The sequence below is a fragment of the Littorina saxatilis genome, linkage group LG3, assembly GCF_037325665.1.
Source record: "Littorina saxatilis isolate snail1 linkage group LG3, US_GU_Lsax_2.0, whole genome shotgun sequence".
NCBI classification, from domain to species: Eukaryota; Metazoa; Mollusca; class Gastropoda; order Littorinimorpha; family Littorinidae; genus Littorina; species Littorina saxatilis.
In genome coordinates, this window is record NC_090247.1 from 58,126,251 (window position 1) to 58,147,800 (window position 21,550).

General features: G+C 39.8%; 1 protein-coding gene across 5 annotated transcripts in view; it reads right to left on the bottom strand.

Moving 5' to 3' along the window:
- Positions 1–6,034: 6,034 nt before the first annotated feature.
- The window catches only part of LOC138962772 (girdin-like), a 42,392-nt gene continuing 26,876 nt past the window's right edge, over positions 6,035–21,550 (bottom strand). For 2 of the 5 annotated variants that reach the window (XM_070334718.1, XM_070334719.1), the window contains exon 3: positions 6,035–7,043. Coding sequence is in view for 1 of the 5 variants with exons in the window: in XM_070334721.1 (XP_070190822.1) it covers positions 13,437–15,509 (2,073 nt within the window). In the remaining 4 variants the exon portion in view is untranslated. Of the gene's footprint in view, positions 7,044–12,960; positions 18,719–21,550 lie in introns of those variants that run through there. The other 3 variants (XR_011454599.1, XM_070334721.1, XM_070334720.1) reach the window with 3 other exon arrangements.

Sequence of the window (21,550 nt, forward strand, 5' to 3'; positions counted from 1 at the left end):
AGATTATTGTTTAAAGCATGTCCATCTGTTACAACAATTAATATGAGAGGAGAGGAATTTGCAAATGTTTTGATGCAGAGAATGGAAAACCCATTTTGGACCAATGTTTTTAAACATTATAAGAAACTACATGGAAAATGTGACTCTATAACCTTTAACGATTTTGTATCAGAATGCTTACATTATAATGTTAATATTCGGAGAGATAAAAAGACAGTGTACATTCAAAATTGGATCGACAATGGAATAGCTCAGATTGGTCATATTTTGGGACAAAATGGATACTTATCCTATAATGCGTTTAAAATCAAATATCCAAATGTGCGAGGCGATTTTGTATTGTATCAAGGTGTAATCCAGGCTGTTAAGAAATATCAGAGAAAAATCGGCTTAGAATTTGATAAACATTTTATTATGACAGAGCCCATTGTGTGGAAATGTATTTGTAAAGGTAAGACACAACTTATTTACAAAAAACTGATTGAACATACTACGGTCCCAAAATGTATCGAAAAATGGTCTGAATCTCTAGACTGTTTGTTAGATAAGAAGGCTATTTTTCAACATGTTTTTAAAACAACAAAAGACACTTGTCTGAGATGGTTCCAGTACCGATTATTGTACAGAATTTTGCCCACAGAAAGGTTTCTATTTTTGCGAAAAATTGTGGATACGTCATTGTGTACATTTTGTGGTAGAAATGAAGAAACCCTTTTACATATGTTTTGGGAGTGTGATAAAGTGCAGACTTTTTGGATAGAATTTGTAAATTGGTTAAAGGCGAACTGCACCCATTGCGACAATTTAAAACTGTCTAAAGAACTGGTTCTTCTTGGAGTGGCGAACAATGTAGTCACCGATAAAGCTTTTGATGTGTTATTAATCTGTGCCAAACACCATGTATATATTTCCAAAATGAACAAAAAGACCCCTCATTTTCAGACATTTAGTAGAAACTTTAAGCAAAGATTTATTTGTGAAAAGTATAACGCAGTTGTGAATAATACAGTAGATAAATTCTACAAGGATTGGCGCCTGTATATGCACGTTTTGATGTAACCCCTAGTTTTTTTCGTTCTTAAAACCTTTTGATAATGCGACCACCAAACCACTGAACATCCCCCCTCCCCATTCCATCCTCCCACCCCATGTATGTTGTAATTGTCCAAGTGTGCTTTTCTGTTATATGATTCTGTCTTTTCGGTTAGGTGATGTCCTGTAATGTACACCATATACATGTAAAAAAAAAAAAAAAAAACTGTACAAAAAGAGAAAAAAAAAAACAAAACAAAAAAACCATTTGAAATATACAGCGATAGTTCAAATAATAAAGCAGTAACATTTTCAAAACATAACATCGAGGTGTGTATGTGTGTGTGTGTGTGTGTGTGTGTGTGTGTGTGTGTGTGTGTGTGTGTGTGTATGTGTGTGTATATATGTGTGTGTGCGTGCGTGCGTGTGTGTTTGTGTGTGTGTGTGTGTGTGCTTGTTTCTGTATCTGGGTATGTGTGTGTGTGTGTGTGTGTGTGTGTGCCTGTGTGTTTGTGTGTGTGTACATGCGTGGGTGGGCACCTGTGAGTGTACTTGCGTAAGTCAAAATGGAGTAGTATTTAAATATTCATCAGCAGTTGCTATCATATTGTGTGTATTCCGTCTAAAGAGAGCCAACACACAACTGTACAAAGGGTCCCTGTATTAACAGTGTGATATCAAATAACCAAAGGGAAGTAATCGCTCTTAATGCATACGACATGTGTAATAGAGTAAGCGAGAGTTGTACGGAACCTTTTCTCCTGGCACCTGAGAGAATAACAAGCATTGAAATGAACAAGCGACTTTCATCCTCAAAAAAGGATGATCACCGCAAGCTCATATGCTCATCATTCTCCAAGGCACTCCAACTAACACCTACGTACACAGTCATATACAAGAACCAGCTTTTATTCTCGACCGGACTTAGTCCTTAGATCAAGACTGGTTTAAACAGAACAAACACACAAACACACACATTGTTACAGGGTCGCCTCGAAAGTATCAGTTAGAATTACATCGCTCTGCCTCATTCTGTTTGAAATTCAGTGTGTATCAGTGCAAGAAATGTGCCATTGTGTGTAGCATTCTTTCAAGAGAAACTCACATAAAGTCTCTCTCAAGTATCTAATGATTCGTTATCTACGTTACTGAAACCATTATCACGTTAAAGAATCACAGCAACATTCACTCTTTGGAGAAAAAAAATAGAAACCTATTTGGAGTCATTTCTCGTGTACAATACAATACGATATTATAATTCGCCCCAACGAATTTAAAGCCTTTCCTTTCGTTCACATAAGTAAAAGTTAAGAATCACTTAAAATACTACTAGCAAGCCCTCTGTCTGCTCATGGTTCGATTTTCTCCATCCCTATATTTGCGTTATGACCGCAACAAATGCTGCGAAGCATTTTTTTTCAGTTACACTGAGACATACATGAATTAATTGACACGTGTGAGAATACCGTCAACACACAGGCTGAAATATCTGCATTTACAATCGAATCAGCAAACTAAAGCAAATAACACCGTTTATAACTTTATGGAACAATAATGACTACATATCAAATACACTGAAAGAAGTAGATTTAAGCGGTAAACTGAATTCATGAACCGATATTTAAAAATATATAACATCAATGGAAACATTTTCAAATATTTGATTGCGAGTTTAAGAGTGTGTATTTGCACGCGCGAGTGTGTTTGTGTAAGCAGACACATAATCATAACAAGCACTCTTTCTCAGCGCAAAACAAAACAAAACAAAAACGCTTTATAATCATTTGCTTATACCTGCCCTACAGCTGGACGTTTGTGTTTTTTGTTTCAAATATTTGTTTTTGTTTAAATGAAATCTAATCTACGTTGTACTGAACACATTTCCAATACAAAAACTTATCAATCCATCATTATCTAAACAACATTTTTTGGTGTGCATAGGAATAAAAGAAAAGAAGAAATACAATTACAAAGTACACATTACGAACGAAAAGAACTCCACACATTCTAGAAAAAAATATACAGCCTTGTTATCATTTCTGGATCACACACAGTATTCGTATGATGTATTTGGTCGTCTGCCTCAAAACTGAAAGATTTTCTTTTGTGCTCTTATTCTAAACTTTCACTCATAGCCGGTTTGTGTTTTGGATTTTTTGTCCAGTTCATATCCACAGCAGACTCTATGAAAAAATCTGTCAGATGCACACACATTTTTAAACTGACATACAAACGTGCCGTTTACACAATGGATAATATATCTGCATTATAACAGCTTTTGTCATGAGCAACTATCGATATATATGTAACCCTCCACCACGGAATGAGTCGTATGTCACCTTTGCCTGATTTTCATATTTTTACATTTTCCTATAGATTGTTTTATGCTCTATCCAGTGGTGAAAACCGTTTTAGAAAAGAGCAAAAACTGTTTGAGTTATAAGCCTGTGACTAAGGTGACCCTCACACTGTACCAGACACTCCCCGAACTTATATTAAGCCCAGCGCAGAACCGCGCGAGGTGACACTGCGACTCATTTCGTGGTGGAGGGTCACATAATTATGCTCAATGAAAGAATCATCTGAAAACATACAATACTAATAACAAACATATTTTAAAGCATTAGAAGGTAAACCTTTAACAATCTTGAAAGGGAAAATAAAAAATGAAAACACGATATCAATTGTGCAAATCTTCTCAGACAAACGAATAGCAATTTAGTATGTTCTCATCAAACACAAACATAGCACTAACTACTTTGATAAAAACTAGTCGCAAAAAGCGCAATCACAGCATTTAGTCAATCTTTCGAACTCACAGAATGAAATTGAACGCCCTGCATTTTTTTACCAAGACAATACAGCTTTGTCTAAACCGCGGACACGTTTACGTGCAAAGCGTGCTAAAAGTGACAAGTCAGTATAGCGTATAAGCGCTTATGTTTAACACAAAAGCGAGCTTTTCTGTATTTTTTTAAAAACTTTCTGAGCTTGTTTTTAACCCAAACATAACATATCTATATGTTTTTGGATTCAGGAAATGATAAAGCATAAGAGGACTTCGGTTTGGATCGATTACTAAGATTTTAATTTTAATTATAATTTTTTTGATTTTTAATGACTTAACCCATTAATAATTTTTAAGGTCACAAGCTGAAATCCAATCCTATAGTCCGGTCTTCGTCGAAGACTGCATGACCAAAATGTCATCAATTTGTATGGAAAATGACGTCACCACATTGCGGCCTCAACGTTTGTAAAAAGCCGGATATAACGTCATCAAAAACATTTATCGAAAAATTACTGTGGGGATATCATCTGGAAGAACTTTCGAGCAAAGTTTCATAAAGATCCGTCCGGTAGTTTTCCAGGAGTTGCTGTCCACACACACACACACACACACACATGTACGCACACACATACACACACCACAACCCTCGTCTCGATTCCCCGTCTATCTTAAAACATTTAGTAAATATGGCAAAGTAAACAAAAAATACTTTCTTTAAGTAAAATCCGTACAATGATTTACACCCTCTCGCCTCCTCACTCTCTCTCTCTCGCTCCTTCCTCTCCCTTCTCTCTCTCTCTCTCTGTTTTCTGTACTGATTGGTTCTTTTATGTTTGCAGCAAATTAATTATGCTTATTTTGATTAAATTGAGATTTTTGTTTGTTTGTTCGTTCATGGGCTGAAACTCCCACGGCTTTTACTTGTATGACCGTTTTTACCCCGCCATTTAGGCAGCCATACGCCGCTTTCGGAGGAAGCAAGCTGGGTATTTTCGTGTTTCTATAACCCACCGAACTCTGACATGGATTACAGGATCTTTTTCGTGCGCACTTCGTCTTGTGCTTGCGTGTACACACGGGGGTGTTCGGACACATAGGAGAGTCTGCACACAAAGTTGACTCTGAGAAATAAATCTCTCGCCGAACGTGGGGACGAACTCACGCTGACAGCGGCCAACTGGATACAAATCCAGCGCGCTACCGACTGAGCTACATCCCCGCCCATTAAATTGAGATAAAACGGATCTTACGTCTTTAAATCTCTACTTCAAAATAGAATAAATGTTAAACTACTGTGCCAGAAAGACAAAGTGTCTACCAATAGTTAATATGTGTACAATCATAGAAAGACGCAAAGGGGCACACGTAAATAGACGTGCACGTCCGTATTCTTCGTAAATACGGGAAAACAAAATAAAGAGGAAAAGTAATCGTACAATATCATAATGAAACAACAAACAACGTTAGTAAATAAGTAAATAAATGATACGGCAGACTTTAAAAATGTAACAGTTCCATTTCTCCTTTAACAGTAAGGATAAATCCAGTTGCAAACATCAGGAAAGGGGAAATCCACAATATATATATATACAATTCAGAGACAATGGGATCAAAGTGGAAACATTTGTACATACAATATTTAAAAATAAGCTTTCTAAACGAAAGGAAAAGAATGAAAACGTTTTAAATCGGGTAGTCTTAACATTATACAAGCATACTAGTGTAAACAACTGAGAGAGAAAAAACAATCATAACAGCAGATCAGTAAACATATTAGTGGGTATCTAAGTTGATGTGTACTAAATGGTATGTAATGAAATAAAAATGAACTGGGAAAAGTTATGGGATTTGTACTGTACAAGAGGTCCCGTACTCCTAGACCACAAAAAGTCTGAAGAGTAACCATCGAACATTCAATCAACGAATTAAATCATTTGAATATATTGATGAATAAGTAACTACACTTAAAGAAACAATATACAGACAAGATCATGATTTGCTTTACGTCCAGCCAATTAGAAGGGTCATTTGTGTGAAAAACAAGCTTATAACAACAAAAAACATGTCAACAGATCAAAAGTATGTAATGGTTTTCATAGCAAGAATTGTACATACAGTGAGCTTTCTCTCACGTTCTTTCTCTGACCCCCCCCCTCTCTCTCTATTTCTCTCTCTCTCTCCCGCCCCCCCCCCTTCTTTCTTTTACGCATTCACGCGGAGGTTGGCGACGACGAACACTTTAGTTATTTTTTTTTATACCTACGTTAATTCTGCGGGAGATAATATCAGAGGAACGGAGGGCTGGAACCAACTTAGGGGGAACGGATGTGTGCATTGCTTTTACAACTGTGGAATTGATTTCTACGTTTTGAAAGGAATGTTGTCTTGCGATTCAAGTGCATCATGATCTAGATCAGAATTCTCATCAGTTTCCCCGATACACTGTCTATGTTTAGGTAAGTGAATGCCATTGGGAACACCGGACACCATATGATGCAATAACCCCAGTGTTTCAGTTGTAACCCTCTCTTGCTGGCTGGAATGTACTACATCTTGGTGAAATAGCTTATCTGTCAAATCCTTAATAATTGCCTTGTTCTCCATGATGAGTGTGCATATGGTCTCTGTTGACTGCATTTGCGTAGAAGTGAACTCTTTAGTCATCTGATGGAATTTTGAATCCCGTTCCACTATTTGCTTTTCTTGCTCTCGAACCGTTATCTCGAGTTTCCTCAGTTGTTGTTTCGATTGCGATAACTCTTTTTCCGTGGCGTAAGAACGATTTTGAAAATAAAGTCTCTCTGAGTTTCGGACTCTAAGTTCCGTCTCCGTGTTTGCCTTTTGTTCTTCCAGAGTTTCTATCGCAGCTTTCAATTTTTCAGCTTCTATCTTCAGGGTATCCACTTTGACATCAGCAGCAGCCAAATTTGCTTTTAATGAAATAATTGTATTATTTTGACTTTCCTTTATTGATCTCAATTCAACAACTTGCAACTCCAAGGCTTTGTTCTTTTCTTGAAGTTCTGCATTTTGAATCTCAAAATTTCTTAGTTTTTCCATTGTTACAGTTTTGGGTGTTTCACACATTACTTTTAATTGTATGACAGCTCCTCAGTCAAAAGAATCTTAACATTCACTAACATGCGAAACGAAGATGATTCTCACACATCGTTGCCAATGTTGTACATTCACACTGTTTATAAATGTGTTTACCATCTTCCTGAAAGAACAGATGAAAAAAAAAATAGGATTAGAAGAAAAAAAGCGAAAAAACGTGAAGACCACGCCATAAACACAATAGTAGAATAATTTATGTAACTCAGTGAGTGTGTGTGTGTGTGTGTGTGTGTGTGTGTGTGTGTGTGTGTGTGTGTGTGTGCGTATGTGCGTTCTTGTGAGTTTGTGTGTGTGTGTGTGTGTGTATGTGTGTATGTGTGTGCTCTTGTGAGTTTAAGTGTGTGTGTGTGTGAGTGTGTGTGTGTGTGTGTGTGTGTGTGTGTGTGTGTGTGTGTGTGAAAGACAGAGAGAGAGAGAGAGAGAGAGAGAGAGAGAGAGAGAGAGAATTAGAGAGAACGAGTGTCACGTGAACGCAAACATATACCGGCACATGCATGTACACACTAACACACATTGGTTACCAACATAAAAGAATTTTTAGAATATTCAATAAGTAAAACACCTAAGCTATTGACAGAAGAAACAACAAACAACCACCCCTCATCCCTTGACCCTTACCTTTGGCGTATCGGGTACGAACGTTCAAGGTAGGGGTCCGTACATTGGGCACGTGTCTATATTAGGCCACCCCCACTGACGCTATGCTAACTTTGTTTTTCTGTCCCCAGAACTATCCTGTTCTTAATATACACTGCATGCAGCTGCAGGAAGTGGATTTTGTTTTGCTCAGTAGAAGGGTGTGTCGCGCGCAATTGATGCTGATTGGCTGGCCGGCAATGACGCATTGAAATGTTCCGTTTTTAACCTCATGGCGACTCGAACAAGTATAATGCGACTCGTCTTCGACTCGTCGGCATTATACTTGTCTCGTCTAAATATCGGACCCTATTGCTACGCTGAAAACACAATAGCTGTTAATGTACATATGGCATGTTTTCTCAAAAAAATGTGATCATAATTAACGAAAATAGGTTAACTAGGTACCATTATTAAAGTTTTAGAAATTGATAAAAACATTATTTCATATTATTCTTTATCATTTCCTAATTCCAAAAACGTATAGATATAATATGTTTGTTTTAAAAACGAGCTCACAAAGTTAACAAGTCGCGTAAGGCGAAAATACAATATTTAGTCAAGTAGCTGTCGAACTCACAGAATGAAACTGAACGCAACGCAACGCAGCAAGACCGTATACTCGTAGCATCGTCACTCCACCGCCCGTGGCAAAGGCAGTGCCCGTGGAATTGACAAGAAGAGCGGGGTATTCGTTGCGCTGAGAAGGATAGCACGCTTTTCTGTACCTCTCTTCGTTTTAACTTTCTGAGCGTGTTTTTAATCCAAACATATCATATCTATATGTTTTTGGAATCAGGAACCAACAGGGAATAAGATGAAAGTGTTTTTAAATTGATTTCGAAAAAAAAATTTGATAATAATTTTTATATATTTAATTTTCAGAGCTTGTTTTTAATCCGAATATAACATATTTATATGTTTTTGGAATCAGCAAATGATGGAGAATAAGATAAACGTAAATTTGGATCGTTTTATAATTTTTTTTTTTTTTTTACAATTTTCAGATTTTTAATGACCAAAGTCATTAATTAATTTTTAAGCCACCAAGCTGAAATGCAATACCGAAGTCCGGGCTTCGTCGAAAATTACTTGACCAAAATTGCAACCAATTTGGTTGAAAAATGAGGGCGTGACAGTGCCGCCTCAACTTTCACGAAAAGAAGGATATGACGTCATCAAAGACATTTATCAAAAAAATGAAAAAAACGTTCGGGGATTTTATACCCAGGAACTCCCATGTCAAATTTCATAAAGATCGGTCCAGTAGTTTAGTCTGAATCGCTCTACACACACACACAGACACACAGACACACGCACATACACCACGACCCTCGTTTCGATTCCCCCTCGATGTTAAAATATTTAGTCAAAACTTGACTAAATATAAAAAGAATACAGAAAAGCGCGCTTTCTTGCTTACCGCAATACGCTATTGCGCTATACTGGCTTGTCAATTTCACTTCGTGTCGCACGGGAAAAGTGAGCGATTTTCTTGCCGCGGGGGTTGACGAAGCTGTACTGTCTTGGTGAAAAAATGCAGTGCGTTCAGTTTCGTACTGTGAGTTGGACAGATTGACTAAATGTAGTAATTTTGCCTTACACAACGTGTTTCTATTTGTTCGACTCAATTAGTTATCTTAGGGTTTAAAATTTCTGTAGGTACCCGACTGCTCCTATTTGGACCATCCCAAGTTCCTTATATTGAATATATGTTACAATAGTAAATATTTAACATCCGAGTTTCCTTCTTCAGATAGAACCCACAAATCTGACGTCTTTTCCCGTTAACAATTATTACCACAAAAATCAAAATAAACATAACAGCGTTTGTCCTAGGATCAGTGTCAGCGAGGAAACTGCAGGGAAAACAGTCAGACCATGCATATCACGAGATTAGCGTTCATACAAAAAATGGCGGCTTTTCTTTTGCTTCTTAGAGGTTTATATGGGAATCAGATTTCTATGCCACAGATGTTTTCCTGAAGTGTATTCCCGGGTAAGGCTACAAGATTTTAAAACGGTTTGAAGCTTGGCACTGATAAAAGCAAATGGCCAACTGGTATCTTGCCACTCTGAATGTATTTTTCAACTGCAAAGATGTGCAGACGTGCTTTTATAATGTTGTCGCGTGGTGAACCGTGGAACACATACAGGTTACACACCTCCCAGTCCGGACATCTTGGACATTTTCCCGGGGGTCGATTTTCAGGTAGTATCGAGTCTCTACCAAGGTAATATTTTTATTTTATTTATTTATTTTATTTTATGCAATTTATATCGCGCACATATCTCAACCACGGATTCAAGGCGCAGAGATTTATTTATGCCGTGTGAGATGGAATTTTGTACACAATATATCACGCATTCACCGCATTCACATCGGCCAGCAAACCTCAAGCCTATTAGGGCGAGCATTCACCTTTCACGGCCTATTATTCCAAGTCACACGGGTATTTGGTGGACATTTTTATCTATGCCTATACAATTTTGCCAGGAAAGACCCTTTTGTCAATCGTGGGATCTTTAACGTGCACACCCCAATGTAGTGTACACGAAGGGACCTCGGTTTTTCGTCTCATCCGAAAGACTAGCACTTGAACCCACCACCTAGGTTAGGAAAGGGGGGAGAAAATTGCTAACGCCCTGACCCAGGGTCGAACTCGCAACCTCTCGCTTCCGAGGCAAGTGCGTTTACCACTCGGCCACCCAGACCCAAAAATCTACCCGAGGGATAATATGCAAGCTATCCAGGACGAGGTGTGTAACCTAATTATCCCTTAACCACGTCGTTTCTATTAAAAACACAAACTTTTTCCACTCAAACTTGCTGTTGCCTGTTTTCGGCTCGCCGAAAGTTTCCGTGGACGAAAGTCATGTCTCTGAATTCATGCGTAAAGAGATCAGTTCTATTGTGTCTGCATATCGGGCGTCGTCATTTAACTTGTATTTTTTTACATTCAGTCATCCATATTGCTTTTAAAAAGGTATGACATTCGTTTTTACATTTTAAAAGTAATTTTAAAATATCCTTGTGTGTAGTTTACTTCGGCTTTCGTAATACTCGAATCGATATACCGGGTATGTGTTTATTCCAGAATTGCGCACGATGACAGCAGCGCAACGAAATCAGTTTGTGCTGCGCCGGTTTAGTCGGTGACCCAACTCGGTTTGCAGTTTGAAATTGTGCCTTTTATCGCACTGTTCTGTTTCGGTTTTCACATTTGAATTACTTAAATATTCAGTCGTCACGTTTAAGGTGAGTCTAACTTCGATAGTTCGCATGTCGTTGACGTTACGCCTGTGATGTTTATGTCTGTAGATCGCGGCACATCGCTCAGTGTCGACTTTGACCCGCTCTTGAGTTTGTAGGCATAATTTCGCTTGCAGTTGCATAAATATTACGGTCATATCTGCTTCTCTTCCCTATATCTACATCGTATCTCTAACTTAGTTTCGGCTTGATCTTTTTGTGTCTCCAAACATGGACATTTTCAGTATGATGCCACTAGCTGAACCCGGCATTAATATTAATGGGGTCCTGATTTGGCCAATATGGTCCGCTGGACCAAAAAAGCAACAACTAACTAACTAACTAACAATAATATTAATTCACACAAGCCTGTCTAGCAGACAACAGTTCGAACAGCCTTGAACAGCACATTTACTGGCAGATTCAGCTAATAATCGAATCAGTCCACGTAAAGCAAAAGCAAATAAACAAAAGAGGAAGCCTAATAGCGTTTGATTTCTTATCTCGGTAATACACTTCTGATTATGTTTGTGTCATTTGAATGGATCCGAAGCGAGTTCCCAGTTACGACAACTTTTCAAGAGTTATGCACCTTGAAAGTCGATGTCAATTTCAGATTGAATATTAACTACCAGGTAACTGCGTTGTGCTTTGATTGCTCTCTCTCTCTCTCGCTCTCTCGCTCTCTCTCTCTCTCTCGCTCTCTCTCTCTCTCTCTCTCTCTCTCTCTCTCTCTGCGTTCAGTTCTGCGTTGATGGTGGTCTGTTGTGTAAAATGTATGGATAAGTGTCCCTTGATCTCGATCGCGATACTGGTTGTGCATGCCTTTGGCCGGTTCGGCCAGCGAATTATCTCGATTCCGCTTTATAAACCCATGCAATATGTGTGTATCGTTTGTAGTATTCTTTATTTCCACAATATTGACGTATGTAGGCTAGTAGCCACGCGTGATATCGACTCTGACACCGCAGAATATTTCAGTCGTTCGTTGAAGAAAGTAGTCCATCAATATTAAACTCTTATTATGCAGATGACCTCTTAATTATTCCAGTTGAACTTTACGAACACGCACAAAACAGGTCAGATCGCGGCTCGGTACCCATGGATTACGCAGCGTATTCACCTCATCAGTGGCCGAGGTCTTGTCGGCTACGTAGCGGCTTTACGCATATGCGCAGAGCCTACGGACACCGTAAGATGAAAACGTGGTGGGCATGACGCGATCGTAGCGAAACTTGCGCCGCTACGTTCACCGTAAAGTTACGACAGCCCCCCCCCCCCCCCCCCCCCCTGTCGTAAACCTTTGCGCAGCACGCGTGTGGCGAAAAAACATTGCGGGCCGCACGTTATTTTTTCGGATGCTTTTGCGGCGGAACTTCAGCCGTCAACGGATGTTGCAGAACAGATCCTCATTGCTTTGCTTGTTTTTTTCTAGCAAAGTGTGGATTTCAACTTCACTAAAATGTCCGCCGCGGTGCTTTGGAGCTCGAGCTTCGACAACGTGATAAAGAAAACGAATACTATATTACGTAATCAAACACAACATCATGACGTAAAGTACACAAAAAGAAAGATTTCTCCGTATCGCCGAGACTAATAGACTTCCTTAAGGCTTTTGACGTCACTAGTTAGACGCGACTTCACGGGATATACCCCTTCACTAAAAACAGTACAACTTTGCGCACAGTGTTAGCTCCTTATACGTATTTCGTTACTCCGCAAACGAAGCAAGCGTCGTGACCACCAAGTTTCGCATTTGCGGAGCTGCGGAATACGTAGACTTTACGTGTTCGTAACTCCATGCTATACTTAACTTATTTGCGCTACCCGGCGACAAGACCTCGGCCACAGGTAACAGAGACAAAGAGGCAGATCAAAGGATAAGTCACCAAATTGACTGCATTACATGAATGGTAAGTTCGCTCTGGTGGTTATTATTATTATTATTATTATGGTGAGCTTATATAGCGCGAACCATAATTAACTGTGCTCTCCGCGCTTTACATATTAATTTCTGCCGTTTGAAATGGAATTTTTTACAGACAGACAGACAAACAGACATTTTTTACACACAATATATAACGCATTCACATCGGCCAGTAAACCTCAAGCCTATTAGGCGAGCATTCACCTTTCACGGCCTTCACGGTGGTGTGTACTGTGTTCCCCTCTTTTGACCTCGGAGCTGGCGTGCTGCTGTTTCATTCATGTGGATTCCCAAAATAAACGTTATCTCATTTTTATGACTGACATCTTGATTTGCTTTGTTGTTTAAGATAAGCTGCGATTCGAACATTCTGTAGGCTGAAGGATTCTTTTCTGATCCGACTACTTATAAATGCAAAAACCCTGCGTGTAAGTTTACATCTGACCAGGAAAGACAAATTTGACCCGTAGTTACTTAGAGCAGAAATCTTGAAAGATAACCCTGGTAAATCTGTATGTAAATTCCAAGTTTGAATTGTGCTGCCAGAGTTTTGTCTCAGTATTCTAATAAAAAAATATGTTATTGCTATGACGGTTTTTTTCCACTCATTGTCGGTATAGGGAGAGACCGAAGCCGTGCCTTGTCTGAAAGAAAACACGTCGTTGAGAAAGCATCAATACCTAATTCTCCTGAGGCTCTCCCTCGTCGCTGTCATCTGGCAGTTCGACGATTGTTACAGTTGACCTACTTTCAGATTCACAATCATCAAATCCTCTACGATAAGATCTCCATGCGTTTGTCAAAAAGTCTCTGTCAGCTCCTCGTGTCTGCATGCGCATTAGTTTTTCGTTCATGTCTCTAACAAATGTTTCCATTTGAGATTGCATATTTTTCATCTCAGCAGTGTGCTCTTTTCCATGTGTACGAGCCCTTGCCTTTAATTCGGAAATTTGTTGTCGCAGTTGTTGTTCATCTCGATCATGCTCTTTCTTCCAGGCTTCTAAAGCTGCGGTTTGCTTTCTCAAATTTTCAGCTGTGGTTCTGTGCGTGACAATCTGCTCTCTCAAGTGTCTGTTCTCTTCAGTTAACATTTGAAGTCGTTGTTCAAAGTCAGTTTCTTTATCAGTGAGCAAATGTCGACGCTTGTCTGTTTCATTTTGGAGTTCCCCAGTTTTGCTTTGCAGACCGACGATTTCTGCTTGAAGGTCTCTCGTCTGTTTGTCCAGGGAGCGTTTTTCGTTCTGCAATCCTTCAATCTGCTCTTCTCTTTCTTTCAAATAGAATCTGAGCTGTTCTTTGGCAGCCTTCTCATTGGACAGCGATTGATTCAGTGTTGTGACTTGAGAAGAAAGACTGGCGTGTTTGTCTTTCCAAAGGCTCGCTTCGTTCGCAGCAGAATGTCTTCTTTTTTCTAGTCTGGACAAGTCGCTCGTCTGCATTGCATTTTGCCTCTCAAGATCTGCGAGGGAGCGTTTTTCTTTCTGCAATCCTTCAATCTGCTCTTCTTTTTCTTTCAAATAGAATCTGAGCTGTTCTTTGGCAGCCTTCTCATTGGACAGCGATTGATTCAGTGTAGTGACTTGAGAAGAAAGACTGGCGTGTTTGTCTTTCCAAAGGCTCGCTTCGTTCGCAGCAGAATGTCTTCTTTGTTCCAGTCTGGACAAGTCGCTCGTCTGCATTGCATTTTGCCTCTCAAGATCTGCGAGGGAGCGTTTTTCTTTCTGCAATCCTTCAATCTGCTCTTCTTTTTCTTTCAAATAGAATCTGAGCTGTTCTTTGGCAGCCTTTTCTTTGGACAGTGATTGATTCAGTGTAGTGACTTGAGAAGAAAGACTGGCGTGTTTGTCTTTCCAAAGGCTCGCTTCGTTCGCAGCAGAATGTCTTCTTTTTTCTAGTCTGGACAAGTCACTCGTCTGCATTGCATTTTGCCTCTCGAGATCTGCGAGGGAGCGTTTTTCTTTCTGCCATCCTTCAATCTGCTCTTCTTTTTCTTTCAAATAGAATCTGAGCTGTTCTTTGGCAGCCTTTTCTTTGGACAGTGATTGATTCAGTGTAGTGACTTGAGAAGAAAGACTGGCGTGTTTGTCTTTCCAAAGGCTCGCTTCGTTCGCAGCAGAATGTCTTCTTTGTTCTAGTCTGGACAAGTCGCTCGTCTGCATTGCAGTTTGCCTCTCGAGATCTGCGAATTTTGAGCGCAAATCTTCTCGTTCAGATTTAAGACTTTCTAGTTCACTCTCCGACAGGCGTCTTTCTTTCTTGCTGGATTTAACCAATGCTTCAAGATCGGTTACTCGATGTTGTAATACTGTATTTTTTTTTTCAAAATCTCCCCGTTCGTCTTCTTGTTGCTTGATTGCTGCCTTAAGGTTTTGAATCTCTGTCTCCTGTTTTTGCAAGGTTGCTCTGTCTTGATGGTTGTTTTGTGGGAGGTGTAGCAAAGAATCAGCTGCTGCGTGTGAAGTATGTGCATGGATTCTGCCTGCTGGCGGTCGGGAGGTCATTTCCAGTTTTTCTTTGTTGAACTCAAGATCCTGAATTTTTATTTGTAAAACTTTTTTTTCTGACTTAAGGTCTTCCTTTTCGTCTTCCAGTTGTGTATTTCGATCACATAGTTGTTTAAGCTGAAATTCAGCTTCCATATTTTTGTCTTGCATATTTTTGCCGTCAAACTTTTTGGCGTCATTTCCCAAGCGGCGAAAAAAGTTCATTGTAGAAAGTGCAAGGAGGAAATACTGCAGGGTTTTCTGAAACATATATAAATTCCGTGTGCATGCATTATTTCAATGGCTATAAGATGTTTGATGGGTTGTTGACAGACCAGCTTTTTGTCGGTCCGAGGGGGAGCATATCGACTTTTGTTTCATATCTATTGACCAAGGCCGAAGACCGCGGTCAATAAATATGAAACAAAAGTCGATATGCCCTCCGAGCACCGACAAAAAAGCTGGTCTGACAACAAACCACCAAACATCGTTTTTGTCATCATTTTGGTAGTGAGAAAATAAGTGCCAAATCAACACAGGGAGCCATGCTTTGAAACACGAGTTCCGTTTTGATAACTCATGGTTTGCGGCCCCAGCATGTTGTTGCAATCAAAGCTTGTGAAGGCAACTTTCTGTTTTGAGTTCATAAAATGTTGAGATAATTATGTCAGGTTTGAGGATGCACAGTTATGTATGTTCCTCTCGGTATTCCACCCCCTCGGCTTTCTGTTGTAAATATTAAGCTGAGTGATCGAATGTGGAAGCTACGTTTGGTCAAAGGTCACAGAAGATTTGCGTCGTGCAGCGAAGGAAAGAATCGCGATCTTGTTTCCGACTTAGTACTACCTCTTTGTTTTTCATCAGACCTGTCAGTCTGCTTGCTCGGCTTTGTTAGATGTTTGCATATCTTGTTGCTATGTTCTTTGCTTTTATTATTATTTCTTATTTGTGCTTCGTTTATCGATACAACGTCTTGCGCACGGGTCAAAATGTGTGTGTCAGGGGTCAATTGGTTTGACTTGAACTTGACGTTCGTGTTTCTCCGATCTTCTGTGTATCGAAACACAGATACACGTACTCCATGACTCTGTAAGAAGACAAAATATATCGCTAGGTTTCATTTGTTTGTGGTGAATGTATGACCTTTTATGAAGTAGTTTTGTTTTTTGTTCCCTTTTGCTAGTTTGCCAGTTCGTTTTTGGAACTTTGCAAAGCAGTGTCGTGTCGTCTGTTAAGGTCTGGGGAAACGCCAAGGAAAAGAGCCGAAGAATCCCCGAGCGTTTCTATTGGGTTATCCATGTTTGTCATCATTTTCACGAGTTTTCATTCACAAGCACCTGGGAAATAAATCTCATGTTCCCCAGGCAATAAATCCCCGGTTACCATAGTTGCAGGAAGCAGGTTATACATGGATAATCAAAAGCAAACCCAATAGAAACGCTCGGGGATTTGTCTGCTCTTTTCATTGGTGTTCATTCGCTGCACGACGCAAATCTTCTGTGACCTTTGACCAAATGTAGCTTCCACATTCGATCACTCAGCTTAATATTTACAACAGAAAGCGGAGGGGGTGGAATACCGAGATGAACCTGCAGAACTGTGCATCCTCAAACCTGACATATTCATCCCAACATTTAATGAACTCAAAAACACAGAAAGTTCCTTTCAAACGCCAGCTTTGATTGCCAGTGTTGGCACCATTTGACCCTAAATGCTAAACGATGTCGTGATCATACCACAGTTTTAGGATAATTTACATCGCATCGATTACTAAATTAATGGTAGAATTTCACTGATAAATTCATTTCCGGTAGCGTCAGTGCCGTTATCTTTTTCTTTGTGTAATAAGGTAATAACGAATGAACCACGTGTCCCACTCTTATGCTAGTCTTTAAATGAAAATTCCAATTCTAGTAAGTTAAAAGGCATGTATTGCGCGTTACATACATTTATACCCCCCCCCCCCCCCCCCCAGGATTACAATGCAAGTAAACACATATAAAGAGATATAGAGAACACTACATGGCTTGCTGTGTCGTACCAGATTTACAAGAGTTGTTGGCTCACGAAGTGTAGCCTATGCGTTCGTAACTTTGTCTGTCTGTGCGTGCGTATGTGCGTGCGTGCGTGTGTATGTCTGTGGTAGAAACTTTAACATTTCGTCATTTGAAGACGTCACATTATGGCGTAAGAGGGTTAGACGTCACGCGAAGGAATTACTGAACGTCTCGGTCATTGTTTTTTTGTGCGGGCCGAGACTAGTTGGCAGTCGTGTCCCTGTAACTTTGTAAGTAGGCTACATGCAGACAGACAGATCTAGATCTAGTGTCTCGCTTTCTTGCACAGTGTCACCTATGCTTACTGTGTGTGTGTGTATGTGTGACTGAGTGATTGAGTTTGTGTTACTGTTTGTCGATTTCTTACGTGAGCCTTGAAGGCTTCGCCTCTTGTTTTTTAAAAAATTGAACTGCGAGCGAAAGCGAGCTGTTCACTATTTGAAAAAGCAACGAGTGTAAATCTGGTACGACACAGCAAGCCATGTAGTATTCTGTTTATCCTACATACTGTACTTACGTGTATTTTACTGAAAATGTCTTGCAGTCGAGGCAGCTAAATTGAAGACGCTTGTTTTGGAACCTCGATCTCTCCTAAAGCCTCGTGCAATCTAGTACGTCAAAGCAAAGAAACGTCACTCTGAAAGTGTGGCGTGACGTGTTAGTTCTAAAGATTCATCGAGGGTAATTAGCGAGCGCAATTTTTGTTTCTATAATGACGTTTGTCTCGGTGACTTTGGCATCATAAGCAGTGGAAAAACAGGTCCCTGCCAGACTTGCTTGACATGACCTCATTTACATGATATACACACGTGTGATTTGAACGATTATTATCTCACGGGTGTCTCTCTCACGTATGTGGGATAAAGTAACGTTTTACATGGTTACACGTTCAGTGGTGAACGTAACGTGTGGTTTAACAAAATTACATGCACATACAATAGTGACGTCTGTCTGTGTGTCTCTGTTTGTGTGTTTGTCTATGTCTGTCTGTGTGTTCGTCTGTTTGTCTCTCCCTCTGTCTATCAGTCTATCTCTCTCTTTCTCTCTGTGTCTCTGTCTGTCTGTCTGTGTGTCTCTCTCTCACTCTCTCTCTCTCTCTCTCTCTCTCTCTCTCTCTCTCTGTGCGAGGTAGGCGCACTTAAAGAGAAAGCAATACAGAAAGAAATGCATTTCTCTACCAAGAATGAAGTTTGTCTGTCTGTGTGTTTGTGTGCGTGTTTTTTTTGGTTGCATAAGTGTTTCTCTATAAGCATCTCTACGTCTTTGTTCGCGTACATAAGTGCGTGCGTGCATGTGTGGGTGTTTCTGTGTCGGTTTGTCTCACTGTGTGTATATCTGTCATTTTGTCGGTATGTTTGTGTATGTGTCTTTGTGTGTCTGCGTGCGTACGTGTGTGTGTGTGTGTGTGTGTGTGCGTGCGTGTGTGTGTGTGTGTGTGTGTGCGTGCGTGCGTGCGTGCGTGCGTGCGTGCGTGTGTACGTACGTGGGTGCGTGCGTGCGTGCGTGTGTGCGTGCGTGCGTGTGTGTGTGTGTGTGTGTGTGTGTGATTGCAATTATTCCTCCTTTTTACATTTAGTCAAGTTTTGAGGGGGAATCGAGACGAGGGTCGTGGTGTGTGTGTGTGTGTGTGTGTGTGTGTCTGTGTCTGTGTCTGTGTGTCTGTGTGTGTGTGTGTGTGTAGAGCGATTCAGACCAAACTACTAGACCGATCTCTATGAAATTTGACATGAGAGTTCCTGGGAATGATATCCCCGGACTTTTTTTCTTTTTTTCGATAAATACTTTTGATGACGTCATATCCGGCTTTTTGTAAAAGTTGAGGCGGCACTGTCACGCCCTCATTTTTCAATCAAATGATTGAAATTTTGGCCAAGCAATCTTCGACTTCGGTATTGCATTTCAGCTTGGTGGCTTAAATATTAATTTATGACTTTGGTCATTAAAAATCTGAAAATTGCACCAAAAAAATAAAAATGTATAAAACGATCCAAATTTACGTTCATCTTATTCTCCATCATTTTCTGATTCCAAAAACATATAAATATGTTATATTTGGATTAAAAACAAGCTCTGAAAATTAAATATATAAAAATTATTATCAAAATTAAATTGTCGAAATCAGCATAGCCGAATATACGGCGTTGAACTACTCATAATCAAAAGGTTTAAACCTGCAAATGATATAAAGATGCTCTTTTTGATTTGCCTTCCTTATTGTTTTTAAATTTAACATGTGTATGTTTCATTTCTTGGGACTGTTTAAATGTTTTACACTGAAAACCAAAGCGGATTACTTGCCTCATTATGATTTTTGTTAGCATACTGAATTACGTCATAATTACAAAAACAAACAGATAATGACGTCATTTTAAGTGGCACAAACGTGTACATGAATGCCTTCCCTTTCGAATGATTTACAGTTAAAGAATTTCTGTCAAGCGGTTTAAGTTTTATGTCCGTTTTATGAACCCAACCCTCAAAACACGAATAGTAACGCCAAAGAAGGAAAACATACACACAAACCAACGTTTTTCTCACCGGTGGTTTGGAATATTGCCCCAAAACTTTAGTGTTGTGGTGTTAAAATCTATCAGAAAAATGTGTTTGCTAACGGGACGCCAAAAAGTAACCAAAACGGTCCTTAGCCGACTGACTATATGTACGGAATCAGTTGACACACCGTATTAAAGAGTCTGCACAGTGAACTGGGACTCATACCAAGCATGCTACCGACTGCGCTACGGGTCCGTCCGAAAATGTACCGTACATTGGAACCCGCTTATAAGAAATTCAAACAGATTTTTTTTTTTATTCTTTTCGCATATCAGAGGTTTAACCAACAGACTTCGAATAAGAAAACATACTTGGTTCTTTGTTTCTATCGATTGATCTTGTTCTTGGCATCCGATTTTGACACTAGCCGCGGCATGCGCTGCTGCTTGCGTGTGTTTGTATGTGCGCAGGCACAGGCATACGAACCAGTCGAATGCAAATACCCTGTGCAGTGAAATTTAGCAATTTCTCGTGTTGCATCTGCACTAATGAGGGAGGCTGGTACATGGTAAGAACGATCTGAACCCTACACGTTTTCGATTTCAATAGTTGTTGCCTTGGAATAATTTTGTGGAAACCATTCATTTACTGAGTTGATGCAGAATCGTTCCCGTGTCATCTGCTACGTATGACAGTCGATCGAATCAGTCGACTTCCAAATGCTGGTATAGCTTGTATTTTATCGGAATAACACTTGTGTTTTCTGTTTTCCGATGTGAATCTTATCTAGGGTGCTCATATCGGTCTAGAGCTTGCCACTGGGGGCTTCCATGTGTTGTGACCCACCTCGTCATCTGCACTTTTCCAGAAATGAGCTGCACGTTTTTGGAATTCAAACATTCATGTGTTGTGCTAAATTGTCCTTGGTAATGTGAACATGATTAGCTACATGCTACCTAAATAAAGAATTAGAAGAATCTTCTCAGGTGGAAAGAAGTGGCACAGCCTCATTGTGGCACAGACGCATGAAATCTGTACGAAAAAAACACTTCTGTTTTTAGCCACGGGAAATTTAGGGTCAACCATCATTTGGTAATGTGGAGAAGATAAGCTACATGTCACTAACACGGAGGATGAGAAGAGTCTTCTCAAGTCGAAAGGAGGGGCACAGGCAAGTCAAGTCAAATAAGCTGTCTGGAAAAGTTAGCGCACTTCAAGAGTGCGCTATCAGTTTTAAGCGCATCGCCAATCAACTGATTCACATCAGTCATGTGACACCAGTACTTACTGACAACTAATATTTAAGTTATTGAGACATCACAGTGCGCTAAGAGATTTATAGAGCAAATCGAGAAAAAGAATTATTGAACGAAGCGCAAAGCGCTGAGTTCAATAACTATTTTCAAGATTTGCTCTATAAATCTCTTAGCGCACTGTCATAGTTTCAATAACGATATTGTCAGTAACGACAATAGATTGGAACGTTTGAAAAGGCACATTGTTCTGCCAGCGTTTGGATCAATTGTGGACAGGTCGAGTTAGATCTACTTTTGTGTGTGTGTCGTCTTTGCACATTTCGGGGGTATTGACGGTTTGATCGCCGATCATGCATTTTACGTTTTGATTACCCTCTGTACCGTTTCATCGATTAGCAACTAACAGTATGAATTACAATTGTGCGAAATGTACCCGTTAGCATACAGTTTCACTTATGTATTAATTATCGGTATAAAAAACAACATGTACCGAAATGTTCAATGC